The following is a 23682-nucleotide window of genomic DNA, read 5'->3' as shown; positions in this document are numbered from 1 at the left end:
AGAATTTCAACCTTGGAATGCTTGGGAAGCACAAAGGTTTATTCCACTAAGAGTCTTGAATTCTGTCAGAAGAAGTGTGAAGAATGTTGTTCAGGATTTTAGTGGAAAGAGGAGAAGTACGGTTAAGAAGTGCAAGGTGATATCTGTTGCAGAGCTGTATTTTATAGCCAGTGGTTGCCTGTGTATGTGGAAGTCACAGAGCTTGCCTTCTCAGTGCTTAACCTAAGTGGGCATGTTGGAGTGACTGTGCTTGAACCAGCCAAAGTAAACTACTGAATCAAGTGGAGCAGTTGGGTTTGTAGCCGATGTGTAAGAATTCATGGTTTCAGAGCGTTGCAGAACTAGAACAAACCTTCAGAGCATTTATGCCATAATGTTAGAGCATTTGAGCTCTTCTGTTAGCCCAAGGTTGAAGTATACCCAGTGTGAACATGATGTTCTTGTGTGTAATAGATACTCCATTAGGGGCAGGGCTTGAGTATTTCTCCAAGCAGAGTGAGCGCGTGCATCCTATGGTATAGGATGAGGCAGAGCAGCTTGGCTGAAGATGGAAGTGGGTTCTCTTCATAATGCTGTGAAAGCTCTCAAATAGCCACAGAGTAGCAGTGCTACATATTTAGGGGATGGACAGCTTTGACTGCAAGGAACAAAAAAGTACCTTTGATTAACTTCTTTGCTTGCATTGCCAGACTTACTTCAGTCCGGCATCATTGCAGGAGTCTTAATTGCATGCAGCTGTTTGGAAGCAGCAATAGATGGGGGCTTAAATAACAGGAGGCTTGGATACCGTGGTGATGGGCGTGACATGCTCCCAACAGGAAACTGTGGACAAAATATAAACTGTTGATTGTTTTAACTGGTAGCTCGGATGTCCTTCTTTTTGTGTCAGTTTCCTCTGGCTTAGCTTTTGTTGCGGGTCTGACCATGAACCGGTAGAAGCTATATTCTGCTGTTGTGCAAATTAATGGCTAGTGAGTAATAAGAGATGGAGATTTATTTTCCTTTGTTTCAGAGCAAACCAGTATTTGCAGTGCTGCTTGTGTTTGCCTCAAAGAGATGAACTGGACCTGTTTGTAGCTGCACCTGTCCTTGTTGCTTAAAGGATTTTGTATTGCCCTTTGTTTTCTCTTACGTTTGATGAGAAAGACAACTCCTTTGGCATGTTTGATAACTGTCTTTTTTTTTCTAAAGGCTTTTACTAGATGAAAATAGTCCCTTAATCTGTTATGTTTAGTCTAGTGGCTCTTAGATTTGCAGCGCTGTACTTGCATAAGTTCTGTGTGTAAACAGCTTAGCTGTTGGTTTTGATTCCTGTGTCTTTCTTTCATCTGCTAGATGCTCCCCTCCTGAAGCCTGTAGTCAGGCTCTATTCTGATGTGTCTGCTCTGTCTGTGCTTCAAGCTGTTAGCAAGCTACTATGAACGTGCTGCACGAGGGCTAATGTGGTAAGCCTTGCAGTTAGCACAGTGACTTTGGGTCAGAACTGCTTTGCAATTCCTTCTTCTTACCTTTTTCCATGCTTGTTCTCACTTTCTTTTTCCTTCCCACCCTCAAACCCAAGCCCACCCTGCCTGGAGTGCAGACAGTGAGGTCTGTGCATGTGGGTGTGATCTACTATGCACAGAGCAGGAGCTCAAGAGGGGGTAGTGCTTCATTTTTGAAGGGAGAGACTGGAGGTGAGACAGAAAAGGCAAAATGTGGTTCTTATTTCTGCTAATACAGTGGCCAGACTGGAATTATCACCCGCAAATCCTTTTTATCTGTTCACCAGTCTTGTATATTGCTGAGTAAAATCATACACTGTTGAAACTGGCATTTTTTTGCTGATAACATTTCAGGGTAAACCTGGACTTGAAATCTGCTATGTTTTTCTGCTGTGGTACCTCACAGGTGGGTCAGATCTCACTTTCTGGGAGTGGAATCTGTGGTTATCTATAAATGATGCCAGGCATGCGAGGTGGTGGAACTCAGCAAAACAAACAAATTTGGTAATATTTGCTATAGCATTTGATTGATGTTATTGAAGCAGCCCAATAGATTTGTAAATGAGACTGAAACAGCACGACTGATGCTTTGGTCTGCAGAACTGGAGGTGGAATACAGTGCATAATAAAAGAGTAATGATTTTCTAACTGTGGGTAAATAGTGATGTTTAGCTTCTATGCTCTACTAAGAATCTCACTTGCTGTGGTGGATTTCTCTTTTCAGAACATCAAGATGCAAAATGATTCTCTTACAGAAAATGAGACGGAAAATAATGTATTTACAATGTTGAAAGGCTGAGAATACTACTTGTATTCTGCAGAAATCTGGCTGCAAGGTGAATTTATTCTTTCATAGAAGACAGTGATTTAGAACAGAATTTGCTACAGTTGTTTTGTGTATGATATTTGTGTTTGGGCTTGTAGCACTAATATTTTTACTTTACAGTTAAGCAGAAAAATTACTTGCTTGAACAGCAGAATGAGAACAAAGGCCTTTCTGCATTTAATGCTATATTGACCTGAACATCCTTGTGGCTTAAAAAATTACCTGTACTACACTTAAACAGAAACTTACAGTTTAGCTACATTTGTAGCAATTGCCACAGGTTCTTTAATAGATCTGGAAAATGCTTTGGGAATGCAGATGATAAAAGGAGGGATCTAGATGGAAGTCTTGAATCTTTAAAATTGCATGTTGCTCACCTTTGAGAAGCAAAGAACCGCTCATCTTTAGAACGCCCATTTTCTCATTCCTGCATTTCTGTGCCAAAGGGAAGGTTATGTTTCTGCTGTGGAGCTTAGAGGAGATACAGAAGACTATGACAGACTTTGCTGCTAAGCAGTCTTTGGTAGAAAGTCATTCATGTATTACTAAATAAAAAAGTAGATATTTTTTCAGACATGATCTTTTGTGTCTATCTATAAAGATGCAGTATATGTGAGTTCTTTGTGAAAGATACTGTGAAGATGAGATGCAGAATAGAAATTACCTAATTTGAAAATAGGCCCATAGGCCACAGTCTGAAAGGGGGTTGAGTTGTAAATAGACTTCCCTTTGTGTCTGACTTCTCAGCCAAGCTTTTCACTGGTTGACAAAGCACCTCTAAACTGTCTCAGCAAAGTGGCTTCATGGTCCATGGTAAATGGACCATGCCAGCTGTGGCAAATAATTGTTGTGTCCCTGCTATAAACCAGGCAGTTTGTAGGCAGTTGTAGGTCTTACTGTATTCTTGATGTAGCATGCCCCAGATGCAAGACTGAGACAAGCCTTAAGAAACGTATGCAGAAGACTTCTAAAGAACTGATCGGTTGGAAAAACAAGAACAGGGAGAAGTTATTTGGCTTGTGTCATGCAGCAGCTCAGTGGTAGTCAGATATTGAGACAAAATCTAGTGCTTATTTGAAGAGCAGTTTGCAAGGTACTTATTAGAAACCCAAACCGTCAGATATGTTAATGCATTTATACACTTTGCATTACTTCGTTTCTAGTGTAAATAGAAAGTAGCATTGCTGTGATTGATTTTCACATCATTGCTTGACTAATGGTCCTTACCCCACCACCATTAGCAACTTTGAACTAACGGGACAGGATTTTTTTTATCAGAACTCCTAATCTCTTCCAGGTCTGTTGCTTTCAGAAGTTGACAGTAACATTTGAGGCCAGATTCAGAGTTACTTAGGCACTCAACTTGCATTAATTTCAGTTGATTCAGTGGTGGATTGTAGCTTGAAGGCCTTCTGAGCATTTGGTCTTGGCGTCCTGGTACTAGCTTGAAAAGGTGGAGAAAAATGGGAAAGTGACCTATAGTGTCTCTGCATGAGGAGAGGAAATCTCCGTTGCTTGGCATGCATTCTGAAGTGGCAATGAATCTGAATGTTCAACATTTGAACAAGCCAAGGCATGTATTCAAGTTGTTTTTTGTGTGTGTTTATGAAGTATATAGCACAAAAGGTACTGTGTGCTTGGGTGAGTGCTCAGAGTTGCGTGGAAGGTAGAGGAGTGCTGAAGAGGCAGTATTAATATTTAGTTAAGCCTTTTTGACACCTTTCTGGATTAACCTTCAAGTGTAGAGGACTGATGCTCCTTTTAGCTTGCCTGAATCAGTGTCTTGATGGTGAGATTGAAAAAGGATGTGTAAGACAAGGTAACAGTACTTTTTTGTAACTATTGTCTGTTCATGCAGGGATTGATTTTAATCACGCTCTTTTTCACAGTTGATATTAGTGTTGCTTGTATTAGAATGATGCTGTTTGTATAATCTCCTCTGAAGGAAATTTGAAATGCTGGCATTGACTGATGTTGCTCAGTATCCGTAGCAAAAACACATCAAATCTACTGTAGCACTAAACTTCGTTTTACACTGCAGTGGCAAATCATACATCTTATTTTTTGTTTTAACTAGTGTGAGACCTCAAACAAATGAATTGGAAACAATTACTCATTTGTTTACCATTGATATTTCTGAAAGAGAGTGGTTTTAGCAGTTTGTTTGACTTAGATGGTTTTTCACCGGGCAAAATGTATGAGAACATTCAGATCACTAAATAAAAGGCACCAGATATCCAGCCAGCTGTGGTGCATGTTTATGTGTTAAGACATACACAGATTGAGCCATCTTCATGTTCTGTAGCAGCTAAGATGATATCTTTGTTAAACCCATGTGGGAGTATTAGACAAGAATTAATGAGAAGGGAAAAGGAAACACTGAATGCAAAGTTGAAGTTGAGAGCAAAGGAACTAAAACTAATGAAGGTTGGTGTAAGGGTTGGCGTATTTTTTTCATTGATGCATTTGATAGTTAACAGCATAATTAGGTGACTATATTTGTAATATTTTCCTTGGTTTATGCTTTGAAATGTATGGTCTAATCTACAGACTTTGAAATAGGAATGTAAGATCCTGTTAAAAAATTAATTTCACTTGACTATGAAAGTGATGCTTTTCCCCCCCAGCAGCTGAACTGTATTCATTTAGGTCTGTTAAGAAATTGATCAGAGTGCAGTGGTTTGGCTCTCTAGTGAAGCATACAATTATAATGATATTAAAAAAAAAAAAAAAAAAAAAAAGGAGAATGCAGTTCATTTTCTTCAGTGGGGAATATACATCTGACTTAATTCATGTATGGATGCCACAGAACGTGTTTCGTCCTTGAAAAGTCTGTGTGTGAGTAGGATCTCATGTTCAGCAGTGAGGTAGGTCTCTGTGAGAAAGGTGTGGGCATAGCTGTCTTGGCCTAGCTACTAACACAGGAAAACTTCTGCGTTCAGTTGAATCAACGAGTTGAATTTACATCTGTGGAATGATCTGTTCCTTGTTAACTTACCTGGTGTAAAAATCTAACCTGCTGCATCAGTGCATTTTTACCTTCCCTCACCTTTTCCTGTGATAACTGATCCAAACAAAAAGCACTGACACATGGGAAACAAAACAAAACCCACAAACCTGAACCCTGTGCTCGGTCTCCTAAGGTCTGGGCAAACAGAAGTTCAAACAGTTGTGTAAACCTTGGGTTGCCAAGTGCTTTCCTTTTTTGCTGCAACAGCTTTATGCAACTGACCTTTTTTTGAGCCTCAGCAGTTTGTTATCCCTTGCCTTAGGTATATCCAAGAGCACTACTTTGTGTCCCCAGACTGCCCTGCTGTCTACTTTGTCTTTCACAGCTCCTAGCTTGCTTTCTTCCTTGCTCCTATTTTTTAAGTTCGAATTTGTAAGATTCTTTAAGAAGTACCATTAATGTACCCTTCTCTTTTTCCAATAATTTCTTTGTCTCATTTTGATTAAAGATTTTATATGCTATCAGTAACTGCACAATTAGGGCCTACATACAAAGATTTATTTATGAGCAATTAAACAGTGTCCATTAATTCTCAGCATAGAAGGTGGGAGAACTGTTTTTGCTGGTAAAGTGATGCTATTAACTCAGTTTATCTCTAAAAATATTACTGTTGTAGAGAACTTCTGTTGTTAGATCTTTTGACATTTGAAATACAACAAAGACGACATTCAGCACATGGTACCCACTTATATATTCAGAATGTTAAACACAGAAATTAATCATACAGTGTCTCATAACCAGTTTACATAATGCTGTATGAAACTCCTTTTCTCCGTTTGTTGGACTTTTACATTGATGGTATCTGTTTATATTTGCTGATCTTCCATAAGCTTTTCAGATAGATTTGGTCAGACTGAAGTTGTGGTGTGCTGCAGCGTTGTATTTTCAGAAGTAAAGTGACCTGGGGTAGTTGTTGCAACTCAGCAATTGTAGCTGCAGTTTTTGCAGATGTGTGTTGTATTTGCAGGGTGTTTGTTGCGTGTTTGAGTAGTTTAGAGGGCATTTGGAAGCTAAAAATGGTAGTATTTCAAAGTCCCAATTTCAAGTAGCTCTACAGTGCAGGCATGGACCTCTTTTACATTTCATTGTGGTTTCTGTTAATATGAAGTTGCTTTTTGATGAGCTGGTTAGTAGTTCAGCAAAGTTCAGCAGGTGAACTTTGGTAGTCAGATATAACAACACACATCTGAACATTTAAATGTGCTTAATTCATTCATTTTTAAAAAACTTTTGTGTTAGATGATGTTGTATTAACTTCTTATCTCTGGACTAATTGCACCTATGATTTTAGGCTGTATGTTCAAAAAGCTAAAAGTCAGTTGCCTGATAAAAAAAAAATGTAAGGTATATAGAATACTGGTGGTGAGATTAAACCGTGGATATTTAGTGATACATCGTGTTTGGGTATTTAGAGAAGATCACTAAAAATTCATTTAATCCTATTTGTAGATAATCATTTTTGTATAGAAAAAGCTTTCTGGGGTTTGGATAAACTAGGGAAGTGATTTAGTGTGATTAGTAAACGTATTGTCATGGGAGCCTAGCCTAGAATTCTGTATTTCAGACCAACAACAGACATCATTTTAGTATTAAACTACTGTGATTGTAAGGAGTATTTCTGATGTCTCTGATAGTTGGTGTGGATGACTACAGCTCAGAGTCTGATGTGATTATTATACCTTCAGCCCTGGACTTTGTCTCACAAGATGAAATGTTGACGCCTTTGGGAAGACTGGACAAGTACGCTGCAAGTGAGAACATATTTAACAGGTATGCTTTTTTAATGTTCTGTCTGGCTAACCATATGCAAAACCATTCATCTCATTCAAATCTGATGGAAGTTAATTTGCACGAAATACAAATAATAACTATTTTAAAAACATACCTAAGAATTCTCTGCTTTCCACTCCTCCTTTAGTTTACTGATGCTGCTTCTACTTACAGAGAGCAAAATAATCTTGGTGACAAAAAATGTTTGCTATTTGAAGCTAATATTGTAGTTATATTTTTCCCTTTTTTATTTCTGTTATGCCACTAACCTAGTTGCTTCACTTCAGCAGCCCAGGTGTTGTAGAATATTTCACAAGCCTGCATACACAAACACTGCCATGGGATCTAGAAGTTCAAAATCAACATTTACTAGCATGTAATCTTAGCTGTAAAGACTTAGAAGATCGTGGAAATGTACAGAATATACTGAGGTTGACATTTTCTGGTATTTTATTTTAAGAGTTTAATGTAGACCTCCCAAGAACATCTTTATTAAAGCATGCTTGCTTTTACGTTGAATACTCTAATTTAGTAATGAATGGAACATAAGTTTGTGATCAACCATCCTATAGACTTATCTCTCTATTTTATTGTTCATGGCCCCTGTTCTGTAAGGATTTAACCATGTTCTTAACTTCAGTCATGTGAAGTGTACTTAAAATTCCATACTCCATATGTAAACACATTCCAGTTTGGAATCTTGGTTTGTTTTCCTTCCGATTTAACTGAATTTAACAAATGCGTTACGATTTTTCTTATAGCCTGCATAAATTTGTATGTATAAATTAGTTCCGAAAAGCCTGATTTTAAAGTTTTCTGTTTTTTGGAAATTGCAAGTTTGTTGTATTTTTCGTTGTCAGGCACAAGGGGTGTGTGTTTGTTATTCCAGTTTCTTGGAGAGGAAAGGAAGAGGAGATAACCTTTTAGACCTATAAATTGCCACAATTAAATACCTGTAATAAAAGCCAGTAGGGTGGAGAACAAACTCGGAAACCAAAGTTGTGTCTTCAATTTTAAACAAGAATAGGAGTCTTAATGCTTTACTTGGATATGAGGCATGCATAAGCGTAAGCTTAGGATTTTTAAATCTTTTTGATGATATTGTCCAGCTCTGCGCATCCTCTGCTTGCTTGAGTTTTTCTGCAGGGGAAAATGGGTGGAATAAAGAAATTTTCTCTTTTCTTGTTTTTTGTTTTTGCTGGTATAAGCGTGTTGATTGATGCTTCATAAGGCCTAGATGCTTCATGTGGTATAAGAAAATGTAGATAATTGCATGTTATAGTGGTAAGACCGAGTAGCAGTTAAACATGAATGATTACAGACAGCTTGTGATGATTTAGCATCAGTCTGAGAAAATACTGGAGACATTTTTGCTATACAGAGGTGAAATGGAGTGCTTCATGGACAAAAGATTGAAGTAAACAGCTTAAATGTAGCTTAATTTATGGCTCATTAAAATGGTATAATCGCATCCAATTACCTATGCCTAGCTTCAGATTTTGTTATATGATTGAGTTAATAAAACCATGTTTCAGTGACAAACTTCCATGTGTGTTCAAGCTTCAAGTTGTAAATGCCCAAGGTTAGTCATTGAGCACAGATAAATTTGGATAAGATTTTTTTTTCTTCAATTAAACTGATGAATTCCCTTTTAGTGTTCTTAAAAAGGAAAAATAAGTCTGTCCGTGCCATTTTAAGTATTCTTTCTTTTTTCATTTGGTTTTATTGTCATTTTGTCTGATTAGTCATCTGCATATGTACCACATTTGCAGCGTATGATGCTACTGAATGAATAATTGAAATTGTTTTTGCTGACTACTGCAAAAGCCTTGTCTCCTTTGAGTCAGTTCCTGAGCACTTGTGATTTCTTAGTTGGTGTCTGAGGGTCAAAATGGTTGCTTAAAATGGAAATTGATCTGTTTGGGTCTTAAGACATATTAGTAGATAAAACCTAAATTTGCAAAGAGAAGTTGCCTCTTTATTTAAACATAATGTATAACTTCTGACAAGATGACCTGAGAAAAGAGAGTAAGATGGGGTATTCTCTTCCAGCTTTCTCAACAGTGGAAGTGGATGCTGTAATGATTTTTGGCATGTTGTGATCTACATCCCCACTGTTTATAAGGATTTTCCTATGCTTTATTGTCATTAACTTGCTTCTCAAGGAAGTCTCAGAAGTGTGCAACAGTCACCAGTCGATCTGCTTGAGTGGCAAGATGGTACCTGACCAGATCCTTTTTGTTTCATCAGCCTAATCTCAATTTAAAGAATTACTGTTGCTCTTTCTCTTCAAACCAAAGCAGCAGAATTTTGTCAGTATTATCAGTCCTGGCTATTGACGTAGACGCTGTTAAGTCATCTTCTTAGCTTGCTGCTTTCTGTTCTGAAGTACTTCATTGTTTTTCCCTTAGAGAATATTACATAAGAAGTTGCAAAAGAGTTCTGTTGTGTGCTCGTGCTGGGGTCCTAGCAGAGCCTATCTGCTGGCTGGAATTTCAGCTGTGAGAAGGAATGAAGGAGCAGAGGAGCAGGATATGCGACAGATTTGAATAAAAGATTATTTGCAGCACAGATAAAAACTAAATGGAAGCAAACTAAAATGGAAATTCTATTGGAACAGTACTGCTTGTGACAGAATGTGGAAGTCTGGAAATGCTCTGCCTCATCTCTGCAGGCATCTTCTGTGACTCATCTAAATCCCAGAAGTGGTGATAGTGTCTTTAGGATGTTTCAGGATGTTTTCAGGTTATTTAATATGGTCTGTAGAAGGCAGCCTTCTTGTTTTCTAGACTCCAGGTGGTAGAGAGATTGGCATCAGAAAGATTTCGCTTTTTGTATTGTATAAGGCAGTTAATTATTTAAGTGGGATTATTTTATTCCTGACTCCATTTTGATTTTATATTTTTGTGATTCTGCAATAAATCTAGAAATTTTAGAAAATATGCTCTGTTATGGAATGAGGCTTTTTTGGAGCTGAGGGGTCAATTTATTTCCAAGGAATTAAGCATAATTGTTAAATATTACAGATCAGTATCTCAAAGTCATGTTGTAAGCCTTTCCAATTCTCTTTTGAAGAGCCGAGAACCTAATTTCATCATGTATTTTAAAAATTAGATTTGGCATGCAGGAAGTATCCCCACTGAGACAGGAAGCTGTTTTCATCTCTTGGTGCTGTTCTACACATCATAAGTCTTTGAAAGAGAGAGCCTTCCCTAAGCTTCAGACAGATCTCCCTTGTAAACCTGGTCTGATAGTCGTAAGAGGAGGGGGGGTGGTTTCAAACAAAAAGAGGGGAGATCTAGCTTGGATGTTAGGCAGGTGTTCTTTTCTCAGAGTGGTGAGGTGCTGGCGCAGCTGCCCAAAGAAGCTGTGGTGCCCCATCCCTGGAGGTGTTCAAGGCCAGGTTGGATGGGGCCCTGGGCAGCTGAGCTGCTGGGAGCCACCCTGCCCATGGCACGGGGTGGGACTGGGTGGGCTTTAAGGTTCCTTCCAGTACAAGCCGTTCTATGATTCGGTTAACCTTGCCTTACTCTCATTCAAATCAGATTATAGTCAAGAAGCTGATTCAGGACTTGGTTATCTACATCTGCCCTATCTTTTTTTTTCTTACCCACTTCCTCTCTTTTCTGTGCAGCCTAGCCCAGTGTAAACTTTCTCTTTTCTGTTTTTTTGGTGAGTACTGACAATAAGGAAATGACAAACTTGCCGAAGATGTGCAGGTGAAATTGTAATGCCATTCATCTTGACAAGGATGTGTCTCAAAGAGCTTGTTGTTGTAGGATGTGTTAGATTATTTCATCTAATTTTTGACTTCTTGCTTCCTTGGTCTTCCTGATCTTACCATGTGTCACAATAAAATCTAGTAAAAAAGAAACAAACCCCAAAACACAGAGTTGCAGATACATACATACCGAAGAAAAATTCCTCAAGTTTAACTTAGCTTAGAAGTGTGCAGTAAAATCCTATATACCTGATAATCAAGTGTCAGAGTTTTCTCAAAGCACTAAGAAAAGAATTAATTCAACAGTGCTCCTGATATTTGTAACAACAAATGTACGTCTATCCTTGCTTTTTAAGAAAAGTACAAAGATGATGATTTTTAAATTAGGAGCTGATTCAGAATAGCTTTTGAGATTGCTATTTCAATAATCAGTAGTAGAAATACTACTGATACTCATGTATATATGACAAGTCCTCCAATCTTGAGGACTTTAGAACTTGTCTGAAAATGGGCAAAGAAAGTTTATTTTTTAAGGCTATGCTTTCTAGCTAAATGCACCTATTATGGAGATGAACTCTTGTCATTTAAATTCTGTAGTAGAAATGTATTGAAGGGCTAATAACTATGGTTGATATACAGTAATTACACCTCTTACAACTCCCACTATGGATTCCAAATAAGGTCAGTGTATGAAAGGGAATTGAATGAGGCGTGCAGAAGTATTTATAGCTACTCTTGGAATATATCATTGTATATTCCAATTATGTCCTTGTGCACAGTCTTGAAAATATCTGTGTCCTGCACATGGATATAAAGGCAGAGTGTAATCTATCCCCATTTTCTTCTTTTGCTAATCAACAGTGAAATAGTGTCTACAAATATTCTAATTGCAAGTCCATCAGTTTTTCAAGTGTGGTGAGAGCTCTTCCCACATGTGGTGATAAAAAAAAAATCTTAAATGAAGTTGAACTTTGCTGATTGTCTTCCACTTTTGCACATAAAAGCTAAAGCACTTGTACTTCGTGCCTTTGGTCTTTGCCCTTTCTTTGGCCAGTAACCTATTTAAAGAACAAATAGACACACTGCTGTCTAGGAGACAGTCATACAATGAAGAAATGTGTATAAATACTGAATAAAAAATTTTGAGAGTTTACAGATGTAGTGTTAACGAACTGAAGCTTCACTTGGCAAGACAGCTAGTAAGTCTCTGCACCTGGAGTAATCAGGTACTACAAGTGGAAAGATGCAATTCTATTAATTTTTGCAGTAAAGAGGATTTGGCTGGCACTGAGAACTTGAAAGGGTTCTTGGTGGACCTTGGTATCTCATTAGAGGTAATCACTGCCCAAACCCTAGCAGGAGGGAGATGGCACAAAATTATTATTGCTAGTCTCTAGGTCATGTACTGATAACCAGGGATTTAACACGAGCAGAATGCCATTGAGACCCCTTCCGTTGCCATCACTGATGTTGGTGGAGTCATTTGTGTCATATTTGAAGGAGTCTGATTCCCTGTTAGATTTCAGTCTATGGAGAGTTGTCATTATCACTAAAGAAAACCTCTTCCTCCTTTCCTTGTCACAAAAGGTATCTCCTTGCCTTTGTTGAAGATGAAATGTGTTCACTCATTTTTTGCGTTTGCACCAGTATCTAGACCAGACAAATTATCCTTCAGAGACATCTGTTCCAGTTTCACAAGTGCTCACCTGCTACTCACCTGGCAGTTGCTGGGCAGGTACCACTAGACCTATGTTATGTTATTATGCATTGATAATTCTTTGCAGTTGTCTGCTGTATGCTTTTTGTAGCTAGACTACCAGTGTTTGCACGAGGAGGAAATCAGACTGCTAGGGCACCGGGGACCCTTCCTTACTCTCTGCTCTCCAGCAAACAGAGCATGTTGAAGTGCTTGCAGGGCACCAGTCATTCCTCATTAGTTGCCTACATGCTGGCTCTTGGCCTGTGACAAATGTGAAGTAGGTTTAGCTCTATGTCCTGTTGTTTGTGCTTTGGAAGCACATGAATAATTTTGACAGATTGTCAGGGTAGTGGCAGAACTAAATCAAAACCTATGATATTTAAGGGGACACGAGTGGATACCATCTTCTGGAACACTGGACAGATGGAGTTGAAGATTACCCTGTTATTATTGGCTGCTAACCAAATTGCATTTTGTAGAAGTGAGCCTAGCTTGCCCTTTTGCCTTTTTTCCTGGTGCTTTTCTCCAGAATCTACTAAAACCAAAAATGAATGCATTGATTCTTTTATAAACTCCAGTGAGAATGTACCACCTGGGTGCAGGTGGGGGTTATCTTCTACCTTCAGTCCATGGAAAAAGTTGAATGTCATTTAGTGTGGGTTTAATAAGCAAGTCATATCTGTTTCAAGCTAGCATTTGTGTTTTCATCTATTTAGAAACTTTGTGACTCTCATTTTACAGGGTGGCTACTTCTGCATAACCATCTGTCCAACTCACAGGAGCTAGCACTGCTTACAGCCACCACAGTTCAGAATACTGCTAACAAAGCTCTATGAGGTGATGAGTCTTCACAGATCTCCCAGTATGCTAGAAACCATTCCATAGTTCCCAGGAGCCAGGTGTGAAATAACACTGTTTATTGTGGTTCATTACTTGCTGAGACTGTTTTTGTATTTCTGAGTCCTTGCTGAGAGATAGAATATTCTCTAAGTGCAAATGCAAGTTAAAGATCCAGGGTCTGTTGTTGCACCAGATAGATTGGATGTTGTCTTAAATAGATTAAAAATATGTAAGAAAGCTGTATCTGGAATAGAGGAGGTGCTTTAGGTGATTAGCTCTTTATAGCTCTTCTGGATCACTAGGGTACAAGGTTATTGACAATGCACTTGATTGGATTGTTGTTGCATCTGTATCAGTAGGCACAAATTTCCAACACATCGGATCACTTGTCGTCTCTCTTGCTTTCTGAGATAGCATTTAATCTGTGGGAGAGAGATGCATCCAGGCAGGCTGATGTGTGAAATCTACTTCATATGTTCCTCTTCTCTTTTCAGAGCTGTCCAGCCCTTTAAAAGACCAAGTCAACTCTGCTTCTAGGTTAGTGTGTCACATAATGTTTCCCTCTGTTAGGATTCTGACAGCTCAACTTCCAACTGAAAATCAGGATCTCTGCGTAGAGACGTGGCACTTCTACCAAGTTGAAAGTTGAAAAGAGTGAGGAAAAGGAAATTTCTTAGAAGAGTATTTTTGCAATTGGTTTTATTTTTTCTTTGAGAGAATTTTGTTCATCTGCTGATAAAACAGTTTTAATTTAAAATAGTTTTGCGAGTGACCGATGTGAAGTATTTAAATTTGGGAAAACGTAAATGTTTACTTAACTTCAGGAATCCGTGAATGCCTCCTGCTTTTCTTCGATTGCATAGAACGAAAGCTCTCAGGTTTTCCCTGTATATTAGGAGTGTAACCATCTGTGGCAACTGCTCACATTCACCATTTGCTGCGATCAAATCTATGCTTCTGCTCCTGTTTTACAGCACTGCTGTTTTTCAACAGTGCTTATATCTAGGCTGTATCCTAACAGTGTTTCTGTTTGTCCATTCTGGAACTTTTTGGCACTTGACCCTTTCTGCTTTAGCATTTTAATAAACAGCTCAAGGGCAATACAAGAGCTAGCAGCATGTTGGACAGTGTTACTTGGCCCATTTCATTGTTGGAATAATCCTGCTTACTCTCTGATGTTCAACCCACAGAGCCACACAGAGTGAAATCCAGCTAGAGACAGCCATACATCATTGCAGGTTGTTGCTGAGAAAAAAGGTTACTTGCTGTGCTGTCAGCTATACTGTTTAAAAACTCAGGGTTTAGGGCTCTCTAGGTAGCTGAAGGGTATGACTTTGTAAGCTGGACTGCAGCAGACCCCTTACAGAATGAACACTCAAATTTGGCTGCATCGCTTGGAAAATAAGCCTTAGAAAAATTTCTTGTGAATTAGAAGTGATGATTGAGATTGGTTTTGTGTTTCCTTTGTGACTTCTCTTTTATCCCAAGTGCATGTGTCCCAGGCATTTGCTTGTGTTCTTTTTATCATCACAGAATATACCCACTGCTCTACATTGAATATGAATCAAGTTTACCCTTTAAAGGCCGTCACTGGTTTGGAAATCTTCAGCTTAAGAGTTCACACTGTGTTTACGAAGATAAATTCATAATTGTGTTTAAAACTTCTAAGAATATCTACTTGTGTTGTCTCGCTTTTTAAGAAACAAGTGAGGGGATTCAGAGGTGAGGATGGAAGGTTGATGCTGACTTAAGATCTGGTTTGCTCGTTTGTCAGATGTTTACCATTTTTTAAATTTGTGACTGGTTTCTTTTATCCTTGTAAGCTCCAGGGATGTATATATGTGTATATAAATGCTACGGTTGAAGTTAATAGTTAAGATTATGCTGAATATTGGAATAAAGAATTCCCAGAGCAGTGCTAACTGAATTTACTGAGTTGAAAGTAAATCTTTGTGAAACTATACTGTTTGGTTTAAGAAACCTGTATGATTTAGCTATATTTCTGGATACAAATAATGCTATTTTTTAAAATCTTTCCTGTAAACTAGGCAAATGGTGGCACGAAGTTTACTGGACACTTTGAAGGAAGTCAGTGATGATGAGAGAGATTGTATTGCTGTGTTGGAGAGAATCAGCAGATTAGCTGATGATTCAGGTAGGTAGCATTAAACATGTTACTGGCTTAATGAAGAAATATCAGAATTGCTGAAGTTGGACCAATGTCTTCTCTGTCTTCAGTATTCAGACTAGGTTTCTGCAGAATGTAATAAAATGCTGTGAAGTTCCTTTTCTCTGAATCATCCCCACAAAGACAACTTTTTTCCTTGCTCTTCAACAGAATTGAACTTCTTCAATGTGTGTAACTACCACTTCCCATTGGTATATTTTAAAATAATTTTTAATGTACTGTAGCTACTCAGCAAATCTACACGTTAATCTTAGCTTTGTAGATAAAGATGAAATTTATTGCTTTGAAAAGAATCTTGCAAAGCATCCGTGTAAAACTCCTACTAGTTCTGACAAAACTTGAATGCTGAAGTTATTCTTTTGCTTCCTTTTGGGAAATTAGTAGTGAAGACAAGTGAGGCAGAAGCAGCAGGGAGAAGGGTGTTGCTCCCTGTACTCAGCTCTGGTGAGGCTGTACTTTGAGTTCTGTGTTTGGTTTTGGGTCCCTCACTCCAAGAAAGACATTGAGGCCCTGGAGCATGTCCAGAGAAAGAAAAAGAAGATATGAAGGGTCTGGAGCACAAGTCTCATGAGAGCAGCTGAGGGAACTACGATTGATCAGTCAGGAGGAGAGGAGGCTCAGGGAAGACCCGATGGCTCTCTACAAACTACCTGGTGAGGTGGGAGTTGGCCTCTTCTCCCATGTAACTAGCCGTAGGAAGAAAGGGAATGGCCCAAGTTGTGCCAGGGGAGGTTCAGATTGAAGGATATTAGGAAAAATTTCTTTTCCGGAAGAGTAGTGAGGCATTGGAAGAGGCTGCCCCAGAAGCGATGGAGTCACAGTTCCTGGAAGTATTAAAGAAACATGTAGATGTTGTACTGAGGGATTAGTGGGCAGCGTTGGTGGTAGGTGGCCAGTTGGACTGGATGATCTTAGTGGATTCTATAATTCTGTGAATTGATAGACAAGATGTAGGTATAAATAATGAATACAAAGACTCTAGGGAAGTGCTTTTGCTGATGTGGTTGCTCTGGGTGTTTGGAATAAGAGGCAGAAGTAGGAAAATAATGAAAAAGAAATTTGAAAGAAAGGATGAATGCTTTGAAGAGGGAAACTGAGAGGAAAAATTATGTGGGCAGTGCTGCAACAAAATTCCAGGTTGAAGATTCTCTAGAAAAAGTTAAAAGACTTGAATTTAACTTAACACAGTGCTGATACAATTCAAGAAAGAAAAAAGGCTTTAACAGCAAAACATCAGAGAAGATCTGAAGTTTGTTCATTTATTGCTGTGTGAATGATATGGAGGGTTTAAAAAAAACCTTGTATTAAATCTTGTATGAGGAGAAAATTTGCTGCTTCCGTGTAAGATCTGTTAGTTCTGCCTTCCAGAGCTGCAGCTCCAAGGGTAAAAAAAAAAAAAATAAATAAAAAAGTATCCTGTAAGATCCTACCTCCTTCATTTAAAATGCACACTTTTGTTTTTGTGAGCTAACATCCTTGTTCAGCCAGGAATGTAAGCATTATATAATTGTATTGAGTACTTCCCCAAGGATTCTTAAGGAGAAAAAATAAGTTACTGTTCATTTGGAATTAAATGCCTTCAGTAATGAATAATGACATGCAACTGTTTCTACAGCACTTCCCTAGCTAAGCTCTGCTTCTGTAATCCATATATATACAGTGCTTGTTTGTGCGGTGGTCCTAACAGCTCTGAGCACCAGGAACTTGCTGAAGTTTCATTTTGACTTTGGAAAATAGAACAGATCTGTATAGGGGAAAATGACCTTGTGGAGTGATTTTGTAGCCGTGGACTTTCCATTGGTGACCAACTAAGTGTGTCAAACTGAAGTTTGTTTAGCTAGAGATGGAATGAAAGCCAAGAGCTGAGCTCAAATCAATTTGTTTCCTTTGATGGGGGTGGAGTACATTTTTAGTCAGGGTTGATATTTTCTCAGCATCCGTAAAAGCAGCATTTCAGGCTTTTCCTGCATTGTAGAGATTGTCTTAGATCTGCCAAACTAGTAGTGCTGGATTCTGCAGCTGCTGCACAAATTAAATTTCTGCAGACTTAACTTCATGCCTCGAGCAGTTGCTGCATTGGACTCAGTCTGTTTCTGTAAGACAGGTAATTAGAATATCCTTATGTCTTAACCCATACCAAAATTAATTTAGGGAGCTCAGTCTATTTCGCATTTTTATAAATCATGTTCTTCCACAATTATTTAAATGGTAGTGTAGATTTGTTTTGTTAAGGTAGCTGTGACTGGAATTGTTTTTCAGTTTTCTCATGTCTGATGCTTTTTTCAAATTTTTTTTTTTTTTTTTTTTTTTTTTTCCAACTTGCACTGCAAAGTGTATAATAACTGAATTGTTTTCAAACTCTTTGGGGGGTGTTTTCTTGTTCAATCAAGTTGCAGAAAGTGAGACACTTTGGTTTTTTTTTTTTTTTTTACGGTAGTTGATGTATTGAGGTTTGAATTGAGAAATGCACCTGAGATACACAGCATCTGTGTAGTCTTTGCAATGCTGATCTTATCTAAAATAGAGGAACCATGGTGAATTTGAAACAGCAACCATTGTAAAGATGCCTAAGTAGTCTTTTGCCCTGCTAATACTTAATGTATATAATCGATGAACTTATCATGGAATCATAGTATCATAGAATGGCCTGGGTTGAAAAGGACCACAACGATCATCTAGTTTCAACCCCCCTGCTGTGTGCAGGGTCGCCAACCACCAGACCAGGCTGCCCAGAGCCACATCCAGCCTGGCCTTGAATGCCTCCAGGGATGGGGCATCCACAGCCTCCTTGGGCAGCCTGTTCCAGTGCGTCGCCAGCCTCTGTGTGAAAAACTTCCTCCTAATATCTAACCTAAATCTTCACTGTCTCAGTTTAAAACCGATCTCCCATGTTCTGTCTCTATCCACCAACAGCCGTTCCTCCTCCTGTTTATGTACTCCCTTCAAGTACTGGAAGACCACAACGAGATCTCCCTGGAGACTTATCAAGTCTTGTAGCTGGACGATGTTTTACAGACGTGGTTTCTACCCAAAGTCAATATGCTGGTTTTTTTGTTGTTGCTGTTTTTTTTAAATGAGTTGGGACTGCAATAAGGCAGCTATTTTGTTTTGTGTTTGTGGGCAAGAGAATTTCAACACAATAATTGCTTTTATTCTTGCACTGCGGCAACACTCAAAGAATCTAAATGACATCTTTGTTGTGCTAAGTGCTGCATTGGTGTGACATAAAAATTAATCTTCGCTGGAAATAGAACAGGATCCAAATAAATGATTTCAAGAGGGAGGGCACAGGAAGAAACTGTATGCATTGGTATGATTGACATGGATCTTGACACACCAATTGGCTACAGCTCTTGACATACTAGCCATGACAAAGATCTTTGAGGTATTGTAACAATGGCACACATCAGCTCTACAACAATTAAAAAAAGAAAAAAACCCCAAAATTGTTGACATATTTCTCAAAGAATGGTAAGAAATCACTTGGACTCTTCAAGTGGTCCTGCTTTAGAAAAGTTTCTGTGCATGTACCAGCTTAAAAAGATTGAGTATTGCTTCTGGAATACTAAGCAGTGTTTCAACATTGTTATGTCAGCAGTCAGTTTGTGGGTTGTGGGTGAACAATGAGCCTCACGAAATGCGGTTTGTGAAGAAGAGTTTGATGTAATTACATGTACAAATTGTACAACGCGGATCTCTTCCTGGCAGGGCATTTTGGGTGCTTTCTAATGAAGCGGTTCCAGGTTGTATTCAACCTTGCAGCTTTTAGATCACTAATATATTTCTAGTGAAAAAACAGTTCAGACGGTACTGAAAATGAGATGCTCTCAAAACAATGCTGCCAACTTTGAATGGGAATTGCTGCACCCTGCTGTAAATGGCATCAGAGAATAGCTGCTTCAGTGGTAGTTGGGGAGCAGTATACCTCTTCTGTTATTTACCCACTTATTTGCCTCACAGGCTTTTTCTTCAAATCTCACTTGCTTGGAAGTCTTATTCGCTTTGGTTTTTGTTTCCATTTCTGTAGACAGGAATTCCTGCTCAAACTGTGATTTTTGTTGTGTTTTTTATTTTTAATTTTTATTTTAAACCCTTACAAACTCTGGAATTCTCTGTGATCTTTGGTAGTGAGGTCCCTAGGATAGTTACGGCTGAGGTAACAATTCGGTACCTTGTATTGCTTTCAAACCTACTATTTAACTGCTTTGCAATTTCTGTCATTCTTGAGGGATGCTATGTATGCCACTTAAATGTTTTTCTGGTGGCTTTGAACTCATAGATGTTTGGTGCATGACAAATATTTGTTTATCCCTCAGTAACCATTTTTAGTGTTAAAATGCTTGTGTCTATGTTAAAACAGCTAGATCTTCATTCTCAAATATGGACTGGTGACAGGCTTGCACGAGCTCGAACAAGGCCCTTATGTCTATCTCTATCACTTGTGTAAATTTGTATTCAAACTTTTTTTTTAAACGTGGTCAGTTTCGAATGCAGGTTGTAAAGCAAACTCATTTTTAGAAACAATTATTAGACTAATTGGTCATTAAGTTCCGAAGCTGTGTAATCAGCCTCAGTGAGATGGCCTGGCAACCTTAATTACTTAATAGCATGTTTAACCTGTATTAAGCACCATTCCAATCAAATTGCAGTTATTAGACTGTGAGGTGCCAACAAGGCCTGTCCAACAGCATGTATTTCAGCTTTCTATTTAACAAAGTCTTCATATTTAAGAGAGATTTCTGATAGGGCTAATATTTCCTTTCCCCAGCTGTCAGTAGCTCCAACTCTCTTTTCCTTCATTCCCCAATTTTCATTTCAGCAGTCTTTCAAACCTTTTCCCCCACCTCCTCCTACACAGTTTTTTCCTTTGTTTGTGCAATCCTCTTTTGTCTCTCCATGCTTCTATTAGTTGCTAATGGTGACTTTCCGTTCTCTCGTTAGTTGTTCTGTACTTCACTCCCGACCTGCTGATCAGTAACAAAGTCTATTTCTGGTTAATACAAAGAAAGAGCTTGGCTAGTGAAGCAATGTGCAAATCAGACACATCAGTCTTTCTGATGGATCCCTAAGCTAAAAGGTTGGGTTTTGGTTACACAATATATTTTGACTTGTCTGGATTCTCTTTGGCCTTCAAAAAAGGAGAGGAAGTTGGAGGAACAGATGAAACAAGAGTGAGAGTCATCAAAAGGGAAAAATTTACTTAACTTCAGAAAGAATAGAAAGCAGGAGGGAAAATCATATCTTGTAAGGAAGGGAATAAAGTTTGAATTGATAAACTGCAAACTTTGTTTAAATTCAGCTTTGACTATGTAGATGACTCAGTTTGAAAATAGACAAGTTTGCAAATGCAGACCTATGGCATCATGTTGACAGATCGTCATCTTCTGTATGCTGTGGCCCTTACACTCAGGCTGAATAGGTAAGTGAGCTTTTTTAGGATAGGCAGGAAAGTGTTTTTCACATTGCTTGTTTCTGCGTAGTACACGCAAAGCAATATTTTCAGTTGTCTTTAATTGCTTTTTTTTTTTTTTAAGATTGAACATGTAAATGCAAAGCTGGACGTTTTTGTGACTTCTTTGTCACAGCTCTCAATGAAAATAAATATTAATTTTGAGGTATACTTAAAAACATTCATGAAAATTGCCAGTTGAAGCAGCACTGACATCACCAGTAGTTGTTCCTCATGCACATTTTTTAACCACACGAAAACCTCACAGCCCCTCACAAACGTAGAGGAGATTGATTGCTGCTTGTATTTCAGAATGGTCAGTTTGGGATAATGAAAGTTTGGCAGAATTTCTTCCAAACACTATATGTGTTGCAGAATAAGCTGTTGTGAAATGAATCTTGCTGTGAGTTGATTCTGGAATAATGACTTCATTTACAAATAACTGTACTGGAACAATTAGCTGGTATTATACTATGAAGGTCTGCAATAATCCTTTAATTTCCAGTGTACAGATAACCTTCTGCTTTCAGGAGGCAGTATTACTTTGCCAAGTAGAAAAAGTACTGTTTCAAACAAATGGTATGACTTTCTAGAGTGCTTAAAATACTAACTTTTAATCTGGACATGAAGTGAAATTTCATCCAGATTTTGCTTGTATTTTGTGAATGCACTTGTCCATGCTGTGTTGAGCTTACGCTTTAAGAAACTACATTGTAATAATTTTAACTGATACTTACTTCCACAGTCCCTTTGCTGTGCTGATGATCAAGCCATAAATTTCCTTTAAGCTACAGAAGATTTAAGATGGCAGACACTGTTACATGTTGAATCTTGCTGGAATCTTTGTAGGAGCTGCCACTCAGCCTTTATCGGAGCAAAAGATGAAGCTGAGAAATGAATTAAGGGAATGAGAAAGTGCTGGATGTTTAGTGGGAGTTTTTGGCATTGCCTTATGTTTCCTAAAGACCAAACAACAAAAACTGCATTACTGTAACCCCATCAGACTGACTGCAAGATTAGACTCTGATCAGTACAAATTGAAACATATGCTTCAACATTTGGAAGACTTAAGCTGTAAATTGGGAAGGCTAAAGATCAGATTTTGCATAGCAGCACTAATTCCCTGAAACTGCACAAAAGGCTTTTTTGATAATGAATTGTGGCGTTGCATTACAGGGATGCACACAGTGCTGGTTTGTTTATTGGTTTTAATTGAACTTACTAAGATTGTGGAGCCATGTGCATAGAAGTTAAGAAATGTAAGAACTAAGGTGCCTCTGTGGTTCTAATTCATGAATTTCTCAAATCTTTAATTGCATCATCCCATCTGTCTGTGTTCCCTGCAAACCCAGAGCTTGCTCAGTAGCTCAGGAAGAAGAGGGCTCACTTGACGTGAGCTCTTCAGTATCATCACACAGCAGGGCCACTCTCTTAAGTGATGATTAATAGATGAATCCTGTTCTGAAGAAAAAAAAAAAGAAGAAAAAAAGACACTATTGCTGTCTCACTGCTTCATAAAAAAATTTAAGGATTCATTTTCACAGAAAACCCAATCAATTTGGGAAGTGTTGCCATCGCTTTATCAGTGTTTGAGCAAACTATAGAGGTATCAAGATCAATAAAGTCTGCCCACTTTGAGTGCCTGGTGTCTAAAGCATTGTAAGCTTGATATGCTTAAAACAGAGCTCTTGGGTTTGATTACAGCGTTTTCTTCAGCTGTGAAGCCAGAATTAGGACTCCAATCAAATGAGTAGCGTAGAATTACTCAGTGAAGAGTTTGGCTTAAGCATTTTACACATCTTCACACAAGACAAATCAAGTTCATTGGCAGTATTTTGCTTCTTTCACTCTGTTCTGTTAGTAGTATCACAGTAAGGAGTCCATGGACTCTCTTTGGCTGTTTGCTTGCTTCCATCATCAGAAAGTTCTGCTGTTCTACATAACTGTGTGATTGTAGAGGGAAACTAATCTAATTGCCAGTTCTTACTGTTTAATCAAGTTGCTGTGGTGGGGCAAGAGCTGTGTCAGCCGGATCTGTTTTTTGATAGGGTTTGTTGCCTGGCTGCAGGAGCAATTGCATTGGCATAATGGAAAGGCCAGCTGCAAGTTTTGGACTTGGGAGGGTGGGAACTGCCTGAAGCAAATTCGAATACAGCTCAAAAAGCACTCCTGCTAAACGTGAAGCCTCAGCTGAATTTCTTTTCCTCTTTCCTACTACCCTCTACAACCTCTCCTGCTACCTCCCACATCTCCAGCAAGCGTCATCTTCTCTTTGCTGCAGGGAATGAGGCAAGGGACCCAAGATGTGGGAAGGAGATCCTAGAAACAAATGTCTTGACACAAGCCTCTTGTGTCTTAAATCATGTCCTGAACATGTTTTGAAGTAGCAGTCTTGCAGGGAAGGTGGGAGGAAGTTCTTCAAGTCCTGGCATGGAATTATAGAATGACAAGGTTGGAAACTACCTGCAAGGTCATCTTGTCCCACCATCTTCCCACTACCACTGCTACCACAAGCACTAAACCATTATCTTGTAGCTCCTCATCCAGGCGCCTCTTGAACGGCGACTCCACCACCTCCCTGGGCAGCCATTCCAGTGCCTGACCACTCTCTGAAACAAAAAATTCTTCCTTATGTCTAACCTAAACCTCCTCTGGTACAACTTGCGGCGTTTCCTTGTGTCCACTTTGTTGTCTG

At 38.7% G+C, this 23682-nt stretch overlaps 1 protein-coding gene across 4 annotated transcripts in view; it reads left to right on the top strand.

Annotated features, from left to right (window-relative positions):
* The window catches only part of PPP4R1 (protein phosphatase 4 regulatory subunit 1), a 59798-nt gene that overhangs the window by 7628 nt on the left and 28488 nt on the right, over window positions 1-23682 (top strand). The window contains exons 1-3 of one of the 4 annotated variants that reach the window (XM_042833748.1): window positions 2217-2320; window positions 6955-7090; window positions 15399-15505. In XM_042833748.1, the coding sequence (XP_042689682.1) occupies window positions 7032-7090; window positions 15399-15505 (166 nt within the window). In that variant the 5' untranslated portion in view covers window positions 2217-2320; window positions 6955-7031. Of the gene's footprint in view, window positions 1-2216; window positions 2321-6954; window positions 7091-15398; window positions 15506-23682 lie in introns of those variants that run through there. The other 3 variants (XM_042833738.1, XM_042833731.1, XM_042833756.1) reach the window with 3 other exon arrangements.

Source organism: Centrocercus urophasianus, unplaced genomic scaffold, assembly GCF_019232065.1.
Source record: "Centrocercus urophasianus isolate 14NV4802_14NV808 unplaced genomic scaffold, USGS_Curo_1.0 seq_11, whole genome shotgun sequence".
Taxonomy (NCBI): Eukaryota; Metazoa; Chordata; class Aves; order Galliformes; family Phasianidae; genus Centrocercus; species Centrocercus urophasianus.
This window is presented reverse-complemented; position numbering and strand designations above follow the sequence as displayed.